This window comes from Mesoplodon densirostris, chromosome 15 (genome assembly GCF_025265405.1).
Source record: "Mesoplodon densirostris isolate mMesDen1 chromosome 15, mMesDen1 primary haplotype, whole genome shotgun sequence".
Lineage (NCBI taxonomy): Eukaryota > Metazoa > Chordata > Mammalia > Artiodactyla > Ziphiidae > Mesoplodon > Mesoplodon densirostris.
Window position 1 is genome coordinate 66248417 of NC_082675.1, and position 16456 is coordinate 66264872.

Sequence of the window (16456 nt, forward strand, 5' to 3'; positions counted from 1 at the left end):
AATTGATCATGGTGTATGATCCTTTTAATGTACTGTTGAATTCAGTTTGCTAATATTTTGTTGAGAATTTCTGCATCAGTAATATTGGCCTGTAATTTTCTTTTTCTTGTGGTCTTTTCTGGTTTGGGTATCTGGGTGACACTGTTCTCACAGAATGAGTTCAGGAGCATTTCTCTGCAATTTTTTGGAATAGCTTGAGAAGGATAGGTGTTATTTCTTCCTTAAATGTTTGGTAGAATTCACCTGTGATGCCATCTGGTCCTGAACTTTTGTTTGTTGGCAGTTTTTGGATTACTGATTCAATTTCATTACTGGTAACTGGTCTGCTCGTATTTTCTATTTACTCCTAATTCAGTCTTGGAAGACTGTACACCCTAGGAATTAATCTGTTTCTTCTAGGTTGTCCATTATACTGGCATATAATTGTTCATAGTAATCTCTTATGATCCTTTGTATTTCTGTGCTGTCAGTTGTAACTGCCCTTTCATTTCTAATTTATATGGGTCCTCCCTTTATCTTGATGAGTCTGGCTAAAGGTTTATCCATTTTGTTTATCTTTTCAAAGAATCAGCTCTTAGTTTCATTGATCTTTTCTATTGTTTTTCTAGCCTCTATTTCATTTATTTCTGCTCTGGTCTTTGTTATTTCTTTCCTTCTACTAACCTTGGGTTTTGCTTCTTTTTATAGTTCCTTTAGGCATAAGGTTAGATTGTTTGAGATTTTTCTTGTTTCCTGAGGTAGGCCTGTATCTCTATAAACTTCCCTCTTAGAACTGCTTTTGCTACACCCCACAGATTTTGGATCGTTGTGTTTGTTTTCATTTGTCTCCAGGTTTTTTCTTTCCTCCTTGAAATCTTCAGTGACCCAAGAGTTGTTTAAGAGCATATTGTTTACCCTCCACACATTTGGGGTTTTCTTCAGTGTTTTTTTTTCTTGTAACTGATCTCTAGTCTCATATTGCTGTGGTTAGAAAAGATGCTTGATGTGATTTCAATCTTCTTAAATTTACTGAGACTTGTTTTGTGCCCTAGCATGTGATCTATCCTAGAGAATGTCCCATGTGGACTTGAAGGTGTATTCTCATGCTTTGGGATGGAATATATATAGTAAGCATATATCATGTGGTCTAATATGTCATTTGGACCAGAGTTTCCTTACTGATTTTCTGTCTGGATGATCTGTCCATTGATGTAAGTGGGGTGTTAAAGTCCCCCACTATTGCTGTGTTCCTGTCAGTTTTTCCCTTTATGTTTGTTAACTGCTTTATGTATTTAGGTGTTCCTATATTGGGCACATATATATATTTACAATTGTATATCTTCTTGTTGTATTGATCCTTTGATCATTATGTAATGTCCTTGTCTCTTGTTACAGTCTTTGTTTTAAAGTCTATTTTGTCTGATATAAGTACTGCTACCCCTGCTTTCTTTTTGTTTCCATTTGCATGGGATAACTTTTCCACCCTCTCACTTTCAGTCTGTGTCTTTAGATCTGAACTGAGTCTCTTGTAGGCAGCATATAGATGGGTCTTGCTTTTGTATCCCTTCAGCCACTCTATGTCTTTTGATTGGATCATTTAGTCTATTTACATTTAAAGTAATTATTGATAGGTATATACTTATTGCTATTTTGTTAATCATTTTCTGGTTGTTTTTGTAGTTTTTGTTCCTTTCTTCGACCTTTAGTGTTATGTTTGGATTCCTTTCTCTTTTTTCGTGTGCATCTATTATAGATTTTTGGTTTGTGGCTACCATGAGGTTTATATATAACTATACATATAAGCTATATATACATAGTTTAGTGTTTTGACATCATATTTAACACCTTTTTGTTTCATGTATCCCTTAACTACTTATTGTGGATATAGATGATTCTACTACCTTTGTCTTTAGCACAGTTTTGTTTCTTGGTTTTGCTACTATACTTAGTATGAAATCAGTCATATAAGTAATTTTTAAACATTTTATTAAGACAAACAGTATATTACTTAAACTTTACTCTTGAATTAATATTTATTTATCTATCTATCTATTTATTTATTTATGGCTGCGTTGGGTCTTTGTTGCTGCGCACAGGCTTTCTCTAATTGCAGCCAGCAGGGGCTTCTCCTGTGCAGCACGGGCTCTAGACACGGAGGATTCAGTAGTTGTGGCTCGCGGGCTCTAGAGTGCAGGCTCAGTAGCTGTAGTACACAGGCTTGGCTGCTCCACGGCATGTGGGATCTTCCCGGACCAGGGCTCGAACTCGTGTCCCCTGCACTGGCAGGCAGATTCTTAACCACTGAGCCACCAGGGAAGCCCCTACTCTTGAATTAATCTTGATTTTATTTCAGACCTTTGCTTCACAAGGAATTTTAGTAAGGTGGAAAGTTAAAAACTATTGAAGAATCTAAAGATTTTTCAACCATGCCTGGAAATTATAACAAAATCTGGTTATTCTAGTGCCAAAAAACAGTTTATAGTAAGGAAGGATTAGATTAGTCCTGAAGGACTTAGTGCTTCTAAAAAAACTGGCAGCCATCAATTTTCGGCTGCACTTGAAGACAGCACGTAAGGGATCCAAGGAATTCCAGGAGTGAGCAAGCTCAGAAATGTCTGGATTCAGAGTCTTCCCTAAAGATATTCCTCTTAGTCTTGAATAATTCATAAACTAGGTAATTCCATCCCTGACTGTCAGTGAGGTGGTGGCACCTTCTACCTCAAGGCCTGCTCAATGTCAAGGTTCACACATCAAATACCAGACTGAGGAGCTGGGGTGGGGGTGGGGGGCCTCAAACAAAGTGACAGAAGTGCCAAAAGCATATGCACCACCACAAACAAAGCTTCTCTGGATATTCTGAATAGCCACCCATCCCCCCACAATGTGCAGTTTACTCACTTTACAGCTTTTTATATTTTCTAAGATTCCTTTATACTTTTCTCTATAAACTAGGATGAATTAAGAAAAAGAAATGACATCAAAAAGAATAAACACATGAGAACAGCAAAGGATCTTTGAGAAAAAGCAGTAATTAGCAAAACAAACTATAAAGTCATAATAATTCAAACTGCAAGGCACCAGCACAAATATGTAAAACTTAGAAAGTAAGAAATAGACAAAAATGGCTAACAAATTATTCCCATCACTGTTTCTTGAGAAGTTCATCCTTTCCCCAATGCTCTGAATTGCCAGCTTTGCATAAATCAAGTACACGTATACATACATACACACACACACACACACACACACACGCACACACACACACACACACACACATCTTCCTTCCCTTCTTCAGAGTACTTTAGCTATTATTAGTTTTTTTCTTTCCCATGCAAATTTTAGAATGAGCTTATCAAGATCTCCTCACCCACCCCCCAAAAAAGCTGTTGGAATTTTAATTGGAATTGCCTTCAATCTACAGGTCAATTTGGAAAGAACTGACACTTTTAAAATTCTTAATCCTTAAACATGGTATACATCACCATTTAGTTAAGTCTTCTTTAATGTCTTTTGGAAGAGCATATATAGATTGTACTACAGTTTACATAAGTGAAAAGAAAATTTATTTTGGATAATAAATAATGTTCTCTTTATACGCCCTTTTTTCTCTAAGTCTTATTACTACATGAACAGTGATACTCAATGACAATTCCTTCAGGATTAACAAAATGGTTTCAAAACTTGCTGACACTACAGCTCATCTCCAGTTTGACCTCTCCCACCAATCCACAACCACCTTTAATTTTCCAAGGATCTCAGAAGCAGTAGTATGTATCCACTTCCCATAATATACAACTAATCCACATAATCACAAAAACTGCAAACTAAGCCAACCTTGTAAAGTCCAATCCAACTATACCCAAAAGTCAGAAATTAAAATGTATTGCCAAAATATATAAACAATTCACAAAAAGGGAATACCAATAATCCTTAATCCTTAAACTTATAAAAATAAACATAACCTTGATTGTTAAAGGACCACAACACACATACATACACATATATTTTATTTACATATATCAATATTTATATATTTTTTTAATTCATACTCAAAAGAGAGAGATAGCCCTTCCAACCCTGGGGTCAGGGGAAAGGGGAAATACAGACTTATTTGTCACTATTATACCATTTTCGTTACTGAAAATCAGTAGAGGAAAAGAATTAAGTGCTTACCCTTATTAATAATGTAACAAAAACTATGTTTTATATATCCTAATTCATGAAAGCACTACTTCACAGGAGAATTCCAGTTAATATATGTACAAGAAATGACCAAATTAAAAATACTACCATTTTGGAATCTCTTATGAAACAGGTGATTCAGACCAAAATCATCAATGGATGTTAAAACACACTCAAACCTCTGATCAGTCTTAGCATGATAACTGATATAAACCCACACATTTTCTGTAACCTAATGAAATACAATATAAGGTACCTAGCATCACTTATGAAATACTCTTACCAAAAATGTTTAACCCAAATTTTATCAAGCCTTTAAATCTGATGTCCAATTTATAGAAAATACAGTAAATAAAAAAACAAAATATGAGAAGCAATCAGGTAGGTCTAGAAGGTGGAACATTCTACAGAAAAACTGACCCAGTTTGTTAAAAGAAAAAAAAAAAGTAACGGCATAGGGAAAAAAATAGTGGCAGGAGTTGGGGAGTACATACCTCTATTCGAGATTAAAGACAGAAGAAATGTAACTACCTTATTGCAGTGTATTGCAATGCAATGTATACACCTTATTTATTTCCTAATTGTAACAAATGAACTACAAAACAACTAGGGAAATTTGAAAATGGACTGGGTAAGAGGAATTATTGTTAACTTTGTAAGGTGTGATAATGGTATTACAGTTATAAAAGAAAATGTCCATATTTTAATTTACTTTAAAAAACCCTAAAAAATAGATGAAGTAAATATGGAAATAATCCAAATGGCTATTAACTGATGAATGGATAAAGAAAAGATGGTATATTCATACAAGGGAATCTCACTCAGAAATAAAAAGGAATGAAATATTGATACATGCTATAACATATCACACTCAAAGATTCCAGGGACTAGGACACAGGTATCTTTAGGGGGCCATTATTCAGTCTATCATAATAAAGCTGTTAAAAACAAATAAATAAAAATGTTTAAAATTTAGATACTGAGTAATGGGAATTCAATATTCTAGTCACTCTACATAATTATGTGTCTGTCAGTTTTTACAATAAAGAGTTAAAAATGAGATATTGGTTTTCACCTACCAAATTGACAAAGGCCAAAGAATCTAAAAACGCATTAAACTGACAAACGGGTGGGGAAGCAGACCTTCTCATACATTGCTGGTAGGAGTATTAATTGGTACAACTTCCATGGAGCAGTTTGGCAAATTACAAATGCACATATACTTTGACCCAGCAATGCTACTTTGAGGAATTTATACTGGAGATTTATTTGTATGCTTGAAAAATTATGTATGCAGTATTATCTGTTATAAGAAGAAATTGGAAACAATCTAAATGTCCACCAATAAAAAATCGATTTCATATAATCTATGCACACTCTGCAGTCATTTAAAAGAATAAGGGCCTCCCTGGTGGCGCAGTGGTTGAGAGTCCGCCTGCCGATGCAGGGGATACGGGTTCGTGCCCCAGTCTGGGAGGATCCCATATGCCGCGGAGTGGCTGGGCCCGTGAGCCATGGCCGCTGGGCCTGCGCATCCGGAGCCTGTGCTCCGCAACGGGAGAGGCCACAACAGTGAGAGGCCCGCATACCGCAAAAAAAAGAAAAAAAAAAAAAAAAAAAAAAAAAAAAAAAAAAAAGAATAAGGCAGTTGCATATATGCATATACATATGTTTTACTTAACTGTGGGGAAAAAAAGCAAGGGACAGCAAGCAAAAATGAAAAAGAAGGGTATGTGTAGTATGCTACCATTTGTGTTTAAACAGTTTTGTAAAACTACATGAAATAATATGGTTTTACTATCTCTGGAAGCATTCAAAAGAAACTGCTACCAGGAACTATCTCTGGGCAAGGGAGGTGGCTGAGTGGGGGAAAGGAAAGAGAAAAACTTATTTCCTCCTTTCATACCTTTTGAATTTTCTACTGGTACATGTACAACAAATGGAGGGACAGACAGATCATTAAAATAAAAAAAAAATTTTAAATCAGCATACCACACAAGCTTATGTGGCCTTTGATACAAATTTTCAAATTCCAAGTACACTCTTACCTGCTAGTTGGTGCAGGGAAAGAAAATGACAGTAGCTGATTCCAGAACGGGTCATTCTCAGAGACAGATTCTGTGCCTGATAACTTTTTTAAGTACTCATTTTTAGGAAGATCACCAATTCTGCTGCTATTCGATCCCATCTTTTAATCTGGTAGATAACTTGTCCTTAAACCTTCATTTCCACAAGACAATCTATAAAGAATGAAAAGAAATTTCAAACGTGTTCAAAATAATCATCATACTTTTCTGACCTAAATGTAAGAAACTCTAAACTTAGTAAAAGGAATCATACCTCTATTTTTAAATATATTGGACATCAAATACAAAGTTACAAAGCGAAAAATGAGGCTAAAATCTGTCTTAGCCAACTTAACACAAAATCCCAATCTATACTTGTAGATCTTAGAATGGGCATACCTTTGCCCAAGAAAATGTCTCAAAGCAAATTCATAACAATGATAACTTACTAAAAAATAGTCTAAAACAATGGTGCTACAGAAATAGAGACTGGATGGCTTGAATGTGCTAAGGGCAGAAAATTATTCAAGTAGTTACCATGTGCTACCTACACTTAAGGAGAGAATGAGGACTGAAGTGAGTTACCGGCTTAAAGTAAAAGGGCTCCCAATTCCAAAGGAGTCACAGACAGTGCCTCTCTCATCCTGCTGTAATGCACATATATTTTTTGCTGGCATTCTTAGTCTCCTAAACCATGAGCTGCTGTGTTTTGCTGGTTTTTTTTTTTAAATAAGAACTATCTTATTCATCTTTCTAGATGTCTACATTAGCATATAACAGGCATTCTCTAAACAGCATTATGTTGAAGGAAGGAATGAGTGTAAATAAATTATTACTGTCTTCAGTATTTGTTGTGCTTGGTCATGAAGGGGAAAACTAACAGATCAGTTACAAAATGAATCACAGTCTTCATCAAATTGCACTTAACATAGTTCAAGATCATGTTTTATCTCAACTTGTTCAGAAAAAGTCTCTCACTGACAATAAAATAATGAATAATAAATTAAACTAAATTAAAATTACCACCACAGGGACTTCCCTTGTAGCGCAGTGGTTAAGAATCCACCTGCCAATACAGGGGACATGGGTTCGAGCCCTGGTCTGGGAAGATCCCACATGCTGCGGAGCAACTAAGCCCGTGCGCCACAACTACTGAACCTGCACTCTAGAGCCCGCGAGCCACAACTACTGAAGCCCGTGCGCCTAGAGCCCGAGCTCCACAACAAGAGAAGCCACTGCAATGAGAAGACCACACACAACACAAAGAGTAGCCCCCGCTCACCACAACTAGAGAATGCCCGCGCACAGCAACGAAGACCCAACGCAGCCAATAATTAATTAATTAATTATTTTTTTAAAAAAGGTTTACCATCACAATGAAAGGAAACTACACAGGTTCGGTGGCTAAAGGAAGCTTGGGTTACAAGAGAATTTACATTAGTAATGACTTACTTTCTCACCTACGTCCCTCCTCATTCCACAAAGACATCGGAGCCAAGATCAGAATTTGGAAGCACGTCTTCCACATTCCCTCTGGAACTCTGGGACTGGCTTGAGCTGCTTATCTAAGGACATGAGGCTTCCCCAATGCACATGGACAGCTGGGCCTTCTGAATATGAGTGGGAAATACTGATCTGGCTTCTTATCACCTGCCCCTGAACTCAAGGCCACACACTACTTTCCTCCTCCTTAATCATGGGGACAGGGACCCCAACACTAGCTGACTCCAACTCAGGCTTCATATCAAGCCAACAGTCAATCATAACTCTAGATTTCAGTTTAATGTCTCAAGTAGTTATTGAGCCCAATTAGAAAATGCTATAAAGAAATATTCTGAAATATATAAAGTCCTTACTTGTCATACCCTATTCCAAAGCTACTTTATACCTTTTAAGCTATTTAAAATTAAAAATTTTAATATCTTAGCAATGAGATATAATACACTAGTGAAAATGAATTAACTAGAGCTACAATTACCAACATGGGCACATCTCAAAAACAAATTATTTTTTAAAGAAAGCGATAGAGGGACTTCTCTGGTGGTCCAGCGGTTAAGAATCCGCCTCCCAATGCAGGGGACGAGGGTGCGATCCCTGGTCAGGGAACTAGGATACCACATGCTGCGGGGCAACTAAGCCCGTGTGCCACGACTACCGAGCTCACACACCTCAACTAGAGCCTGCGTGCCGCAAACTACAGAGCCCACGTGCCCTGCAGCCTGCACACCACAAAGAGAGAAGAGAAAAACCCGCACACCACAAATGGAGAGAACCCTGCTCACCACAAAAAAGAGCCCGCGCACCACAATGAAAGATCCCGCCTGCCTCAAAGAAGATCCCGCATGCCGCAACTAAGACCCGACACAACCAAAAATAAATATAAATAAATAATAAGTAAATCTTTTTTTAAAAAAGTAAAGAGGTGGAAAAAGGTATACCATGCTAACACTAATCAAAAGAAAGCAGGAAGAGTTTTATTAATTTTAGATATAGCCAACTTCAGAGCAAGGAAACTTATCAGGGATAAAGGCCATTATATAATGATAAAGGAGTCAGTTCTCCAAGAAGACATAACAGTACTTACTGTGTATCCACCTAACAACAGGCCATCAAAATACGTGAGGCAAAAACCAATAGAACTGCAAGGAGAAAACAATGAATCCACTATGATAGCTGGAGATTTGCACGCTCCACTATCAGAAACGGTCAGATCCAATAGGCAGAAAATCAGTAAGGATAAAGCTGATGTCAACACCACCATCAATCAACTGGATATAACTGACATTTTTAGCTGCTTCATCCAACAACTGCAGAACATACATTCTTCTCAAGCTCACATTAAATATTCACCAAGATAGACCACATTCTGGGCCATACAACACATCTTAAATTTAAAGAAGAGAAATTATAAAATGCTTTGAGTGCCCCAAACCAATAAGCTGGGGATAGAGAAGCAAATCAGAGGGCCCCATGAGGAACGATTCGGACAAATGCAGAATACAGGTGATGAGCAAGCTCATTTGTGGGACTGGAAAAGTTCTGAATCCTCATTGTGGTAGTGGTTACCTGAATCTATACATTTGATAAAATTTCACAGAACTATACGCACAAAAGAAAAAAAAATGAGTCCATGTAAGAAGTGGAGAAATCCTAGTATAGTCTGCAGCCTATTCTGTGCTGCCAATATAAGTTTCCTAGTTTTGATAATGTACTATAGTTATATTAACCTTAGGGAAAGCTGGGTGAAAGGTACATGGAATTTCTCCACACTATTTTTTCAACTTTTTATGAGTCTACAATTATTTCAAAATAAAGTTTTTTAAAATAAAAACAAAATCAAACCCCCAAATCAAATCTATATGTCCAAGAAAGGTGCCAACAAATCAGACTAACAGCTATTTTCTATCACAACCACTAAGTTTATTTTTACATATTAAATTAATTCATCACCTATATTATCACATGGTGAGATGATTAGGATCTCACATTTATTTTACTTGGTGTCCTGGAATGCTCTTTCACTTAGTTTCCCCAAATAAACTCTTTCTTTCAAATCTTATTCGAAACTGAACTTTTTCAATGAAAGCAAAATAAGTCATGGTCGTTTAGGGATTCCACACTAACTTCATAACTTGGGAGTATACAACAGATTTTGCCCTCCACCACCTACTTACAGGAACTATTTCCTTTTTATCAAACCTTCCAAATTATTTTATTTGTCTAATAATCCCTGCAATTCTTGAATATGCCCCAAAGAAATTTTTTAAGAACAAACAAAAAAGACAGCCACAACTTGTTTATAAGTCCTCTGTTTATCGGGGGGACCCATGCTAATTAGCAGTTAGCACTGTGGGCCTAACAACAGTTTATTGGATAAACACCTAAATGTGTGGATCAAAATGGTTAGTTAAGAGAGTGCTGGGTTACTGGCAATAAGCACTTTAATTATGGTTTCCCTTGGCTCTGCCATGGACTCAATTTCCTTTCTCTTTGCTTCATTAAAATTAACAGAATAAAAATGACACCAGATAAAAAGAAATGAGAATCAGAGCAAATTGTTCTCAATTAAACAAACCAGTATTTTACTTTTCTTGTGGTGCCTTAAAAGCAATCAATGAAAAATTTACTTTGGGAGTTTAATAAGGTCCATAAATGCTGAATTTTCAAAAGAACAGAATTCCATCCCACCTCTCCTAAATAAGGCAACAATGAGACTATCACAGAGTCTATTAATGAAAATTTAAGTCAGACTTGATTTATTTATACTTTATTTTTTTAATCAGTAATGCACCTGGTACAAAATACAAAGGGTTCAAAGGGTATAGAGTAAAAAGTCTCTCTCCCATCCCTTCTCCTAACCATCTGGTTTCTCAACTCAGAGAAAATATTACTGGTTGCTTGGATATCATCCCACAGATTTTCTATGTATATACAAACACATATTTTCTCCTTTTTACACAAACCATAACACCCTATATATGACTCTTTACTTTGCTTTTCCCAGTTAATATATACTAGAAATCATTACATATATGTATATAAAGCACTTCATTTATTTTTATAACTCTAACATTCCAGTTTTTCATTCCATAAATTCCGTATCAATGGACATTTAAGTAGCTTATGATCTTTTGCTATTACAAATCGTTCTCCAATAAGTATCTGGTACATATTTCACATGTGTATCAGTATATAGGTAAAATAAATCCAGGGAAACAGAATTGCTGGGTCAAAGATTATGTGCATTTCTAACGTTGGTAGATATTGCTGAAGAGTAGCAGAATATGCCACCTCAAAATCTGCCACTTTGCCACGTTATTTTGAGCTGTAGAACCTTGAAAAATAGCAAATGCAGGGTGAGGCCTTCTCTGAACTCTCCTTATCTGCCTAAAGACAGATTCTCCAAAAGGAACTCCATTATCATAAATCATAAATTAAGCAGTTTCATCAACCAGGGAAGACTGACTCTTATCACAAGAGCGCCTAGAAGTTGACACAACACTGAGACTAACTTTGTCACAAATTATCATACCTCTCATCTATTCTTCTAAGGCCCATTCATCTTTCCTAAAAATCATTTACTCTCCCTTAAGAGGCCTACGTTCCCCTTCCCCTTTCCCTATTAAGATGGTATTAAACTGAATTCTAAGCCAGTCATTTTTCCCTAGGTATCTCCCATGTATACATGAGGTACACATGTGAATAAACTTCTGTTTTTCTCCTGTTGATCTTTTATCACAGTTAAGAGCTCAGAAGGGTAGACGGAAAATTATTTTTCCTCCCCTACACTGCCTAGCTGCCTCCTTTAGAGGTTGCCAACTTCCACTCCCTTCAGCAATGCCTGTTTCTCCACACCACAGCCACCACTGTTTAATCAAACTTTTTCATCTTTGCCAACTGACACATGAAAATAGTTTACAATATGGTTTTAATTTGCATTTCATTTCTCTTGTTGTGAATGAGGCCATCACCTCTTCATATCCTTTGTCTATTTTCTATTGATTTATAGGAAATAAATCCTATTTTCAAAACTGCTAGGATAGACCACAAAGTACTAAAATAACTGCTCAATCCAGGACCAGTATGAAACCTTTCTAAAACAATATGAATAAAGCCTGTCAGCTATAAGAAGACACTGAACAGAATATTAACAAGGAAAACCAAGACAGCCAACTGAGCACAAAATGCAATGCCTCCTTCCCCTCTTTTCCTCACCTAACCCTAAAATAATGCAAAAAAATTTTGTCAATTATTACACAGACATGCTCAAAAATTCACAGGAAACCAGAAGCTGTGAGAAATCCCCATAAAATGTAAAACAGCTGGAGACGGACTGAAAAGGAAAGTGACATCCAGGGCAGGCTCAAGAGTCTTCAATCAAGGGCACCAAGAGTGGAACAGCAACCCCAGTCCAGAAGCAGGTGGCCAGAAAAGGGCCGGAGCCCAGGGGCAACAGACCTGGCTAGGACACCCTGCCCAGTCACCCCTGCCCTCACTCCATTAGGCAGCAACAACAGGGTACTATCTGCTGAGAACAGAGAGTGAAAGCAGCACCCAAGGCAGCTGCAATGCCAAGGAGGAACAAGCTCAGCCAAGCAAAGACAACTAGCCACTGAGGTACTCCTGCCAGAAAGTTCCATCTGCTCCCACCCTCGCAGAAAGCAAAGTAGAAAACTGAGGCCCAGTGGCACCTCTTCTGCATCTGATTCATGCCAAGGATTTCAAACACACACACACACAAACACACACACCACTTGCACTCAATGTATTTGGAACTCCCAACACCCTTACCAATGAAAACCACAATAAAATGGAACTTGAAAACCCCACTATCCAATCACCCCACCTCCGAATAGTCCTAATGCTCTTCCCTCTCACTGTGCATCAGAAGACTTCCTGGCTTTCAGCTCTTTTTTCTCTCAATGTTTCAAAAACTGAGCCTCTCTCCTGGTTTCACCAGTGCCTTCCACGATATTATTAATACTTTCAAACCTCTCCTAGTCCCAACCTCTGACTGGAATGCCAGTTCTATCAATATGCCTAAAACAGGAATTTTTTTTAACTTAAGGGTAATATAATATATATAATATAAACAATTATATATATATTAATTATAATATGTAACATACAAAAATTTATACATATATATCCAGTAATTTCGTGGATAACAATGTTCCTTACATAAATCTATACTAGAAATAAGCAGTGTGCAACTGCTGATGCTTTTAGCAGTACCTTTCAAAAGACCTATCTTTAAGGCAATGTAGTGAATAATTCAATCTTAACGTGTGTAAAACTGATTCCACCCTCCCTCCCAAAACCAGTCTTCCCTCTCACCTTCCCACCACTCACCTAAAGTTTGCATTATGTAAAAACTACCTTTAAATGTTATGTTTTTGTCGTATATATGACATATCTCCCAAGGTAGATTATTCCTCCTTATGACTAAGTAACCTACAACACACTGCTGAAGAGATATTACTCAAAAAAATACTTATTGAAATAGCCAAGGTCCCATAGCTAATAAATATATGAAAAGATCTTCAGTATAAATGAGGAATAAAATATGCTAATTAAAACAGTAAGGTATGATTTTTACCAATATGATTAGCAAAGGTTAAGAAAAACCTTAATAGCAGTTGTGAGAGTAATAAGGAAACAGGCATCCCCACCATTAGTGTGTAGGTATTTGGCAACACCTGTCAAAATGTTAAGTGTGCCAACAATTTTGGTTTTAGAAATTCATCTCACAGGTAAACTCATACAAGTTGACAAGTTCTATACATACAGATGTTAATCACTATTTGGAATAGCAAATACACAAAATAACCTAAATGACCATCATCTGGAGATTAACTACAGTATGGAATAAGCATATAATGGAATACAATGTAGCCACTGAAAAGAATGAGGTAGATCTTATGTGTTAATATGTAAAGATATCCCAAATACCGCAAGTAAAAACAAACACAAAGACACAGAACAGCTCATATAGTAAAATCCCATTAGTTTAAATAAACATGTAAATTCTTATATACGCCTAGATAATTTCTGGAAGGAAACATAAGCAACGATCCAAGACTGGTTCCCTCTGAAGAATGGGAATGGAAATCTGGAGGGAAGGGACTTTTCACTTTATGTCCTTCTGTACTGCTTGACTTTTTTTTAAACCAGAAAGATGTTGCAATTTACAGTTAAAAAAAATATCTTAAATAAATGGATTGTTCTCTTTACCTGCTCTCCTTCAGGAAGGCTCTGAATGTACTTCTGGCTTGTGCTTTAAACTCTCTGTGAGTGACCCCAGAATTAATATTTTGTCTTGACTACTCAGTCAAAAATCTAAGCATAAATCTCTACATATTGAACATAACAACTGATGTCGTATTATCATCATAAATTTTAAAATAGAATTTAATATTTGTCCCCCAAAACAAGCAACCCTTCCAAAAGTCACTATTCCTATCAACGTCATCAGCATTCTTGGGTCAAGTTACCTCACTCACATACCCAAGCATACATTCCACACAAGCCTATTATACACTTACTATAAATGTAGGTGTTATGATGGCTACCGGAAATGCAAAAATGAATAAAACCAGGTCCCTGCCATAAATGGACTCAAATCCTGGAGACACAAACATGTCAATAAATTATTATAACACATTTGGTAAGTATTACAATGGAGTTATTACAAGAATCCATGGAAATACACAGGAGCATCTGAGGCAGAAGAACCACATATGCAACAGTGCTATTAGCAGATTTATTTACACAGTCTAAAGGCTTTAAACTCACTGATTCATTTAGTCCCCCTTAACGACTCTGAGAAGTAGGCACAGTTTTCTCATTTTACAGATGAGGAAACTAAGGCACAGACAGGTTAAGTAACTTACCAAATTCATGAGGTCCCAGAGATAATAAGTGGAAAAGTCAGGATTTGAACCCAGGCAATCTAATTCCAGAGTCCCTGGTCTTTACCACTTTACTAGGGTGACTCTCCAATGACATCAACAAGTCCTGTGGGTTCTTCTACAATACCCACAATTCTACATATCAACTTTTAAGCCCATCTCTTTATCTTCCCGCTGCTTCCATGCTGGACCAGGCTTCTACAATCTCACATGATTCAGTGCAACGGTATCCTGATTTCTTTGCTCCCAATCTCTCCAATTCGATTCACCCTGCACGCTCCACTACTACATTAATCCTTAAAAAAAAAAAAAAAAAGGAAATTCAGTCCAGCATCAAAATTAAGACCAAAGGTTCTGGGCTTCCTTGGTGGCACAGTGGTTAAGAATCCGCCTGCCGATGCAGGGGACACGGGTTCGAGCCCTGGTCCGGGAAGATCCCACATGCTGCGCAGCAACTAAGCCCGTGCGCCACAACTACTGAGCCTGCGCTCTAGAGCCCACGAGCCACAACTACTGAGCCTGTGTGCCACAACTACTGAAGCCCACGTGCCTAGAGCCCGAGCTCCACAAGAGAAGCCTCCACAATGAGAAGCCCGCGCACCTCAACGAAGAGTAGCCCCTGCTCGCCACAACTAGATAAAGCCCGCACACAGCAACGAAGACCCAGCGCAGCCAAAAACATAAATATATACATACATACATACATACATACATACCAAAGGTTCTAGTATGAGACAGACCCTGCTAAGTCTGTGTAGACTCAGCCTGAATCTCCATTTACCACTTATCAAACCCTACTGCATAATGAGAAAAACAACACTACTTACAACTCATAAAGATTTTCTGAGGATGAAGCAAGATGACACATGCAAAGCACTCAGTAAAGGACCTGGCACAGGGCATGTTTAGCCAAATAAAAGGTCAAATATAATCTATTTTTAATATTTGTGAAGTTACCACTTCCATCATTTTACTTCACCAGCTCAAAAATATTCAATGATTCTTCATTACATGAAAAGCCAAATACTGACATTCAAGACCCTCCACAGTCTGAAAGCTCGCTTTCCAATTTTATTTCCAACTGTCCTCTAAACCAGTAGTTCTCAAACTTCAAGGTACATAAAAAACACCTGTGGAGCATGTGGATAAAAATGCGAATGCTTACGCCTCAAAGATTCAGAATGTCAGGCCAGAGCCCAGGCATCTGCATTTTCTAAAAAGCATTCGCAGTGATTTTGATACAAATTGTGTGTGAACCTCAATTTGCAAATAAGTACCAGAACAACGTAAGGCAAGCCACGTCCTCAACCCCTAGCATGCTCTCCCACCCCTCTGCTCCTGTTCACACCTGCCCCCCGCCACACACCTGTCCCACAGCACCTGAAACCCTACTCACTAAGCATCGTGTGAGCGCTCTTTTTTCTCTACAGTCCTAGAGCACTCATTATCTTCACCATTCATTTAGAATTTAACTACCCTTCTGATAACGCTTTGTTTTGCTGTCTGACTTATACTGCTATTTAACACTTCAGATCAATTATTCCAAGTCGATTTTACTATCATGAGTGAAAAGAACACTATGAACAAGATATGCTCAATATTTTGTATTTAATTTGTGAAATATCTGATATATACGTAAAATAAATCTCCTTCCTCTTCTATATGTACTGATTCACTGTCTCCTGATTTAATGTATCTTAGCTGGAAAGTAAACATAAGTGGATCTGAAAATCCATGATAACCAAATTCTGTCTTAACACCGTCAAAATATACAAATAACACCCTAGTGCACTTTGTCCTAACTTAAGTTGAGACTCC

At 37.3% G+C, this 16456-nt stretch overlaps 1 protein-coding gene across 2 annotated transcripts in view; it reads right to left on the reverse strand.

Annotated features, from left to right (window-relative positions):
- Nucleotides 1–16456, reverse strand: part of DYM (dymeclin) — a 381878-nt gene that overhangs the window by 353817 nt on the left and 11605 nt on the right. Inside the window, exons 2-3 of one of the 2 annotated variants that reach the window (XM_060118524.1) lie at nucleotides 14621–14934; nucleotides 6210–6401 (exon numbers count right to left, since the gene is read on the reverse strand). In XM_060118524.1, coding sequence (XP_059974507.1) covers nucleotides 6210–6349 — 140 coding nt within the window. In that variant the 5' untranslated portion in view covers nucleotides 6350–6401; nucleotides 14621–14934. The remainder of the gene's footprint in view (nucleotides 1–6209; nucleotides 6402–14620; nucleotides 14935–16456) is intronic. The other variant, XM_060118525.1, reaches the window with a different exon arrangement.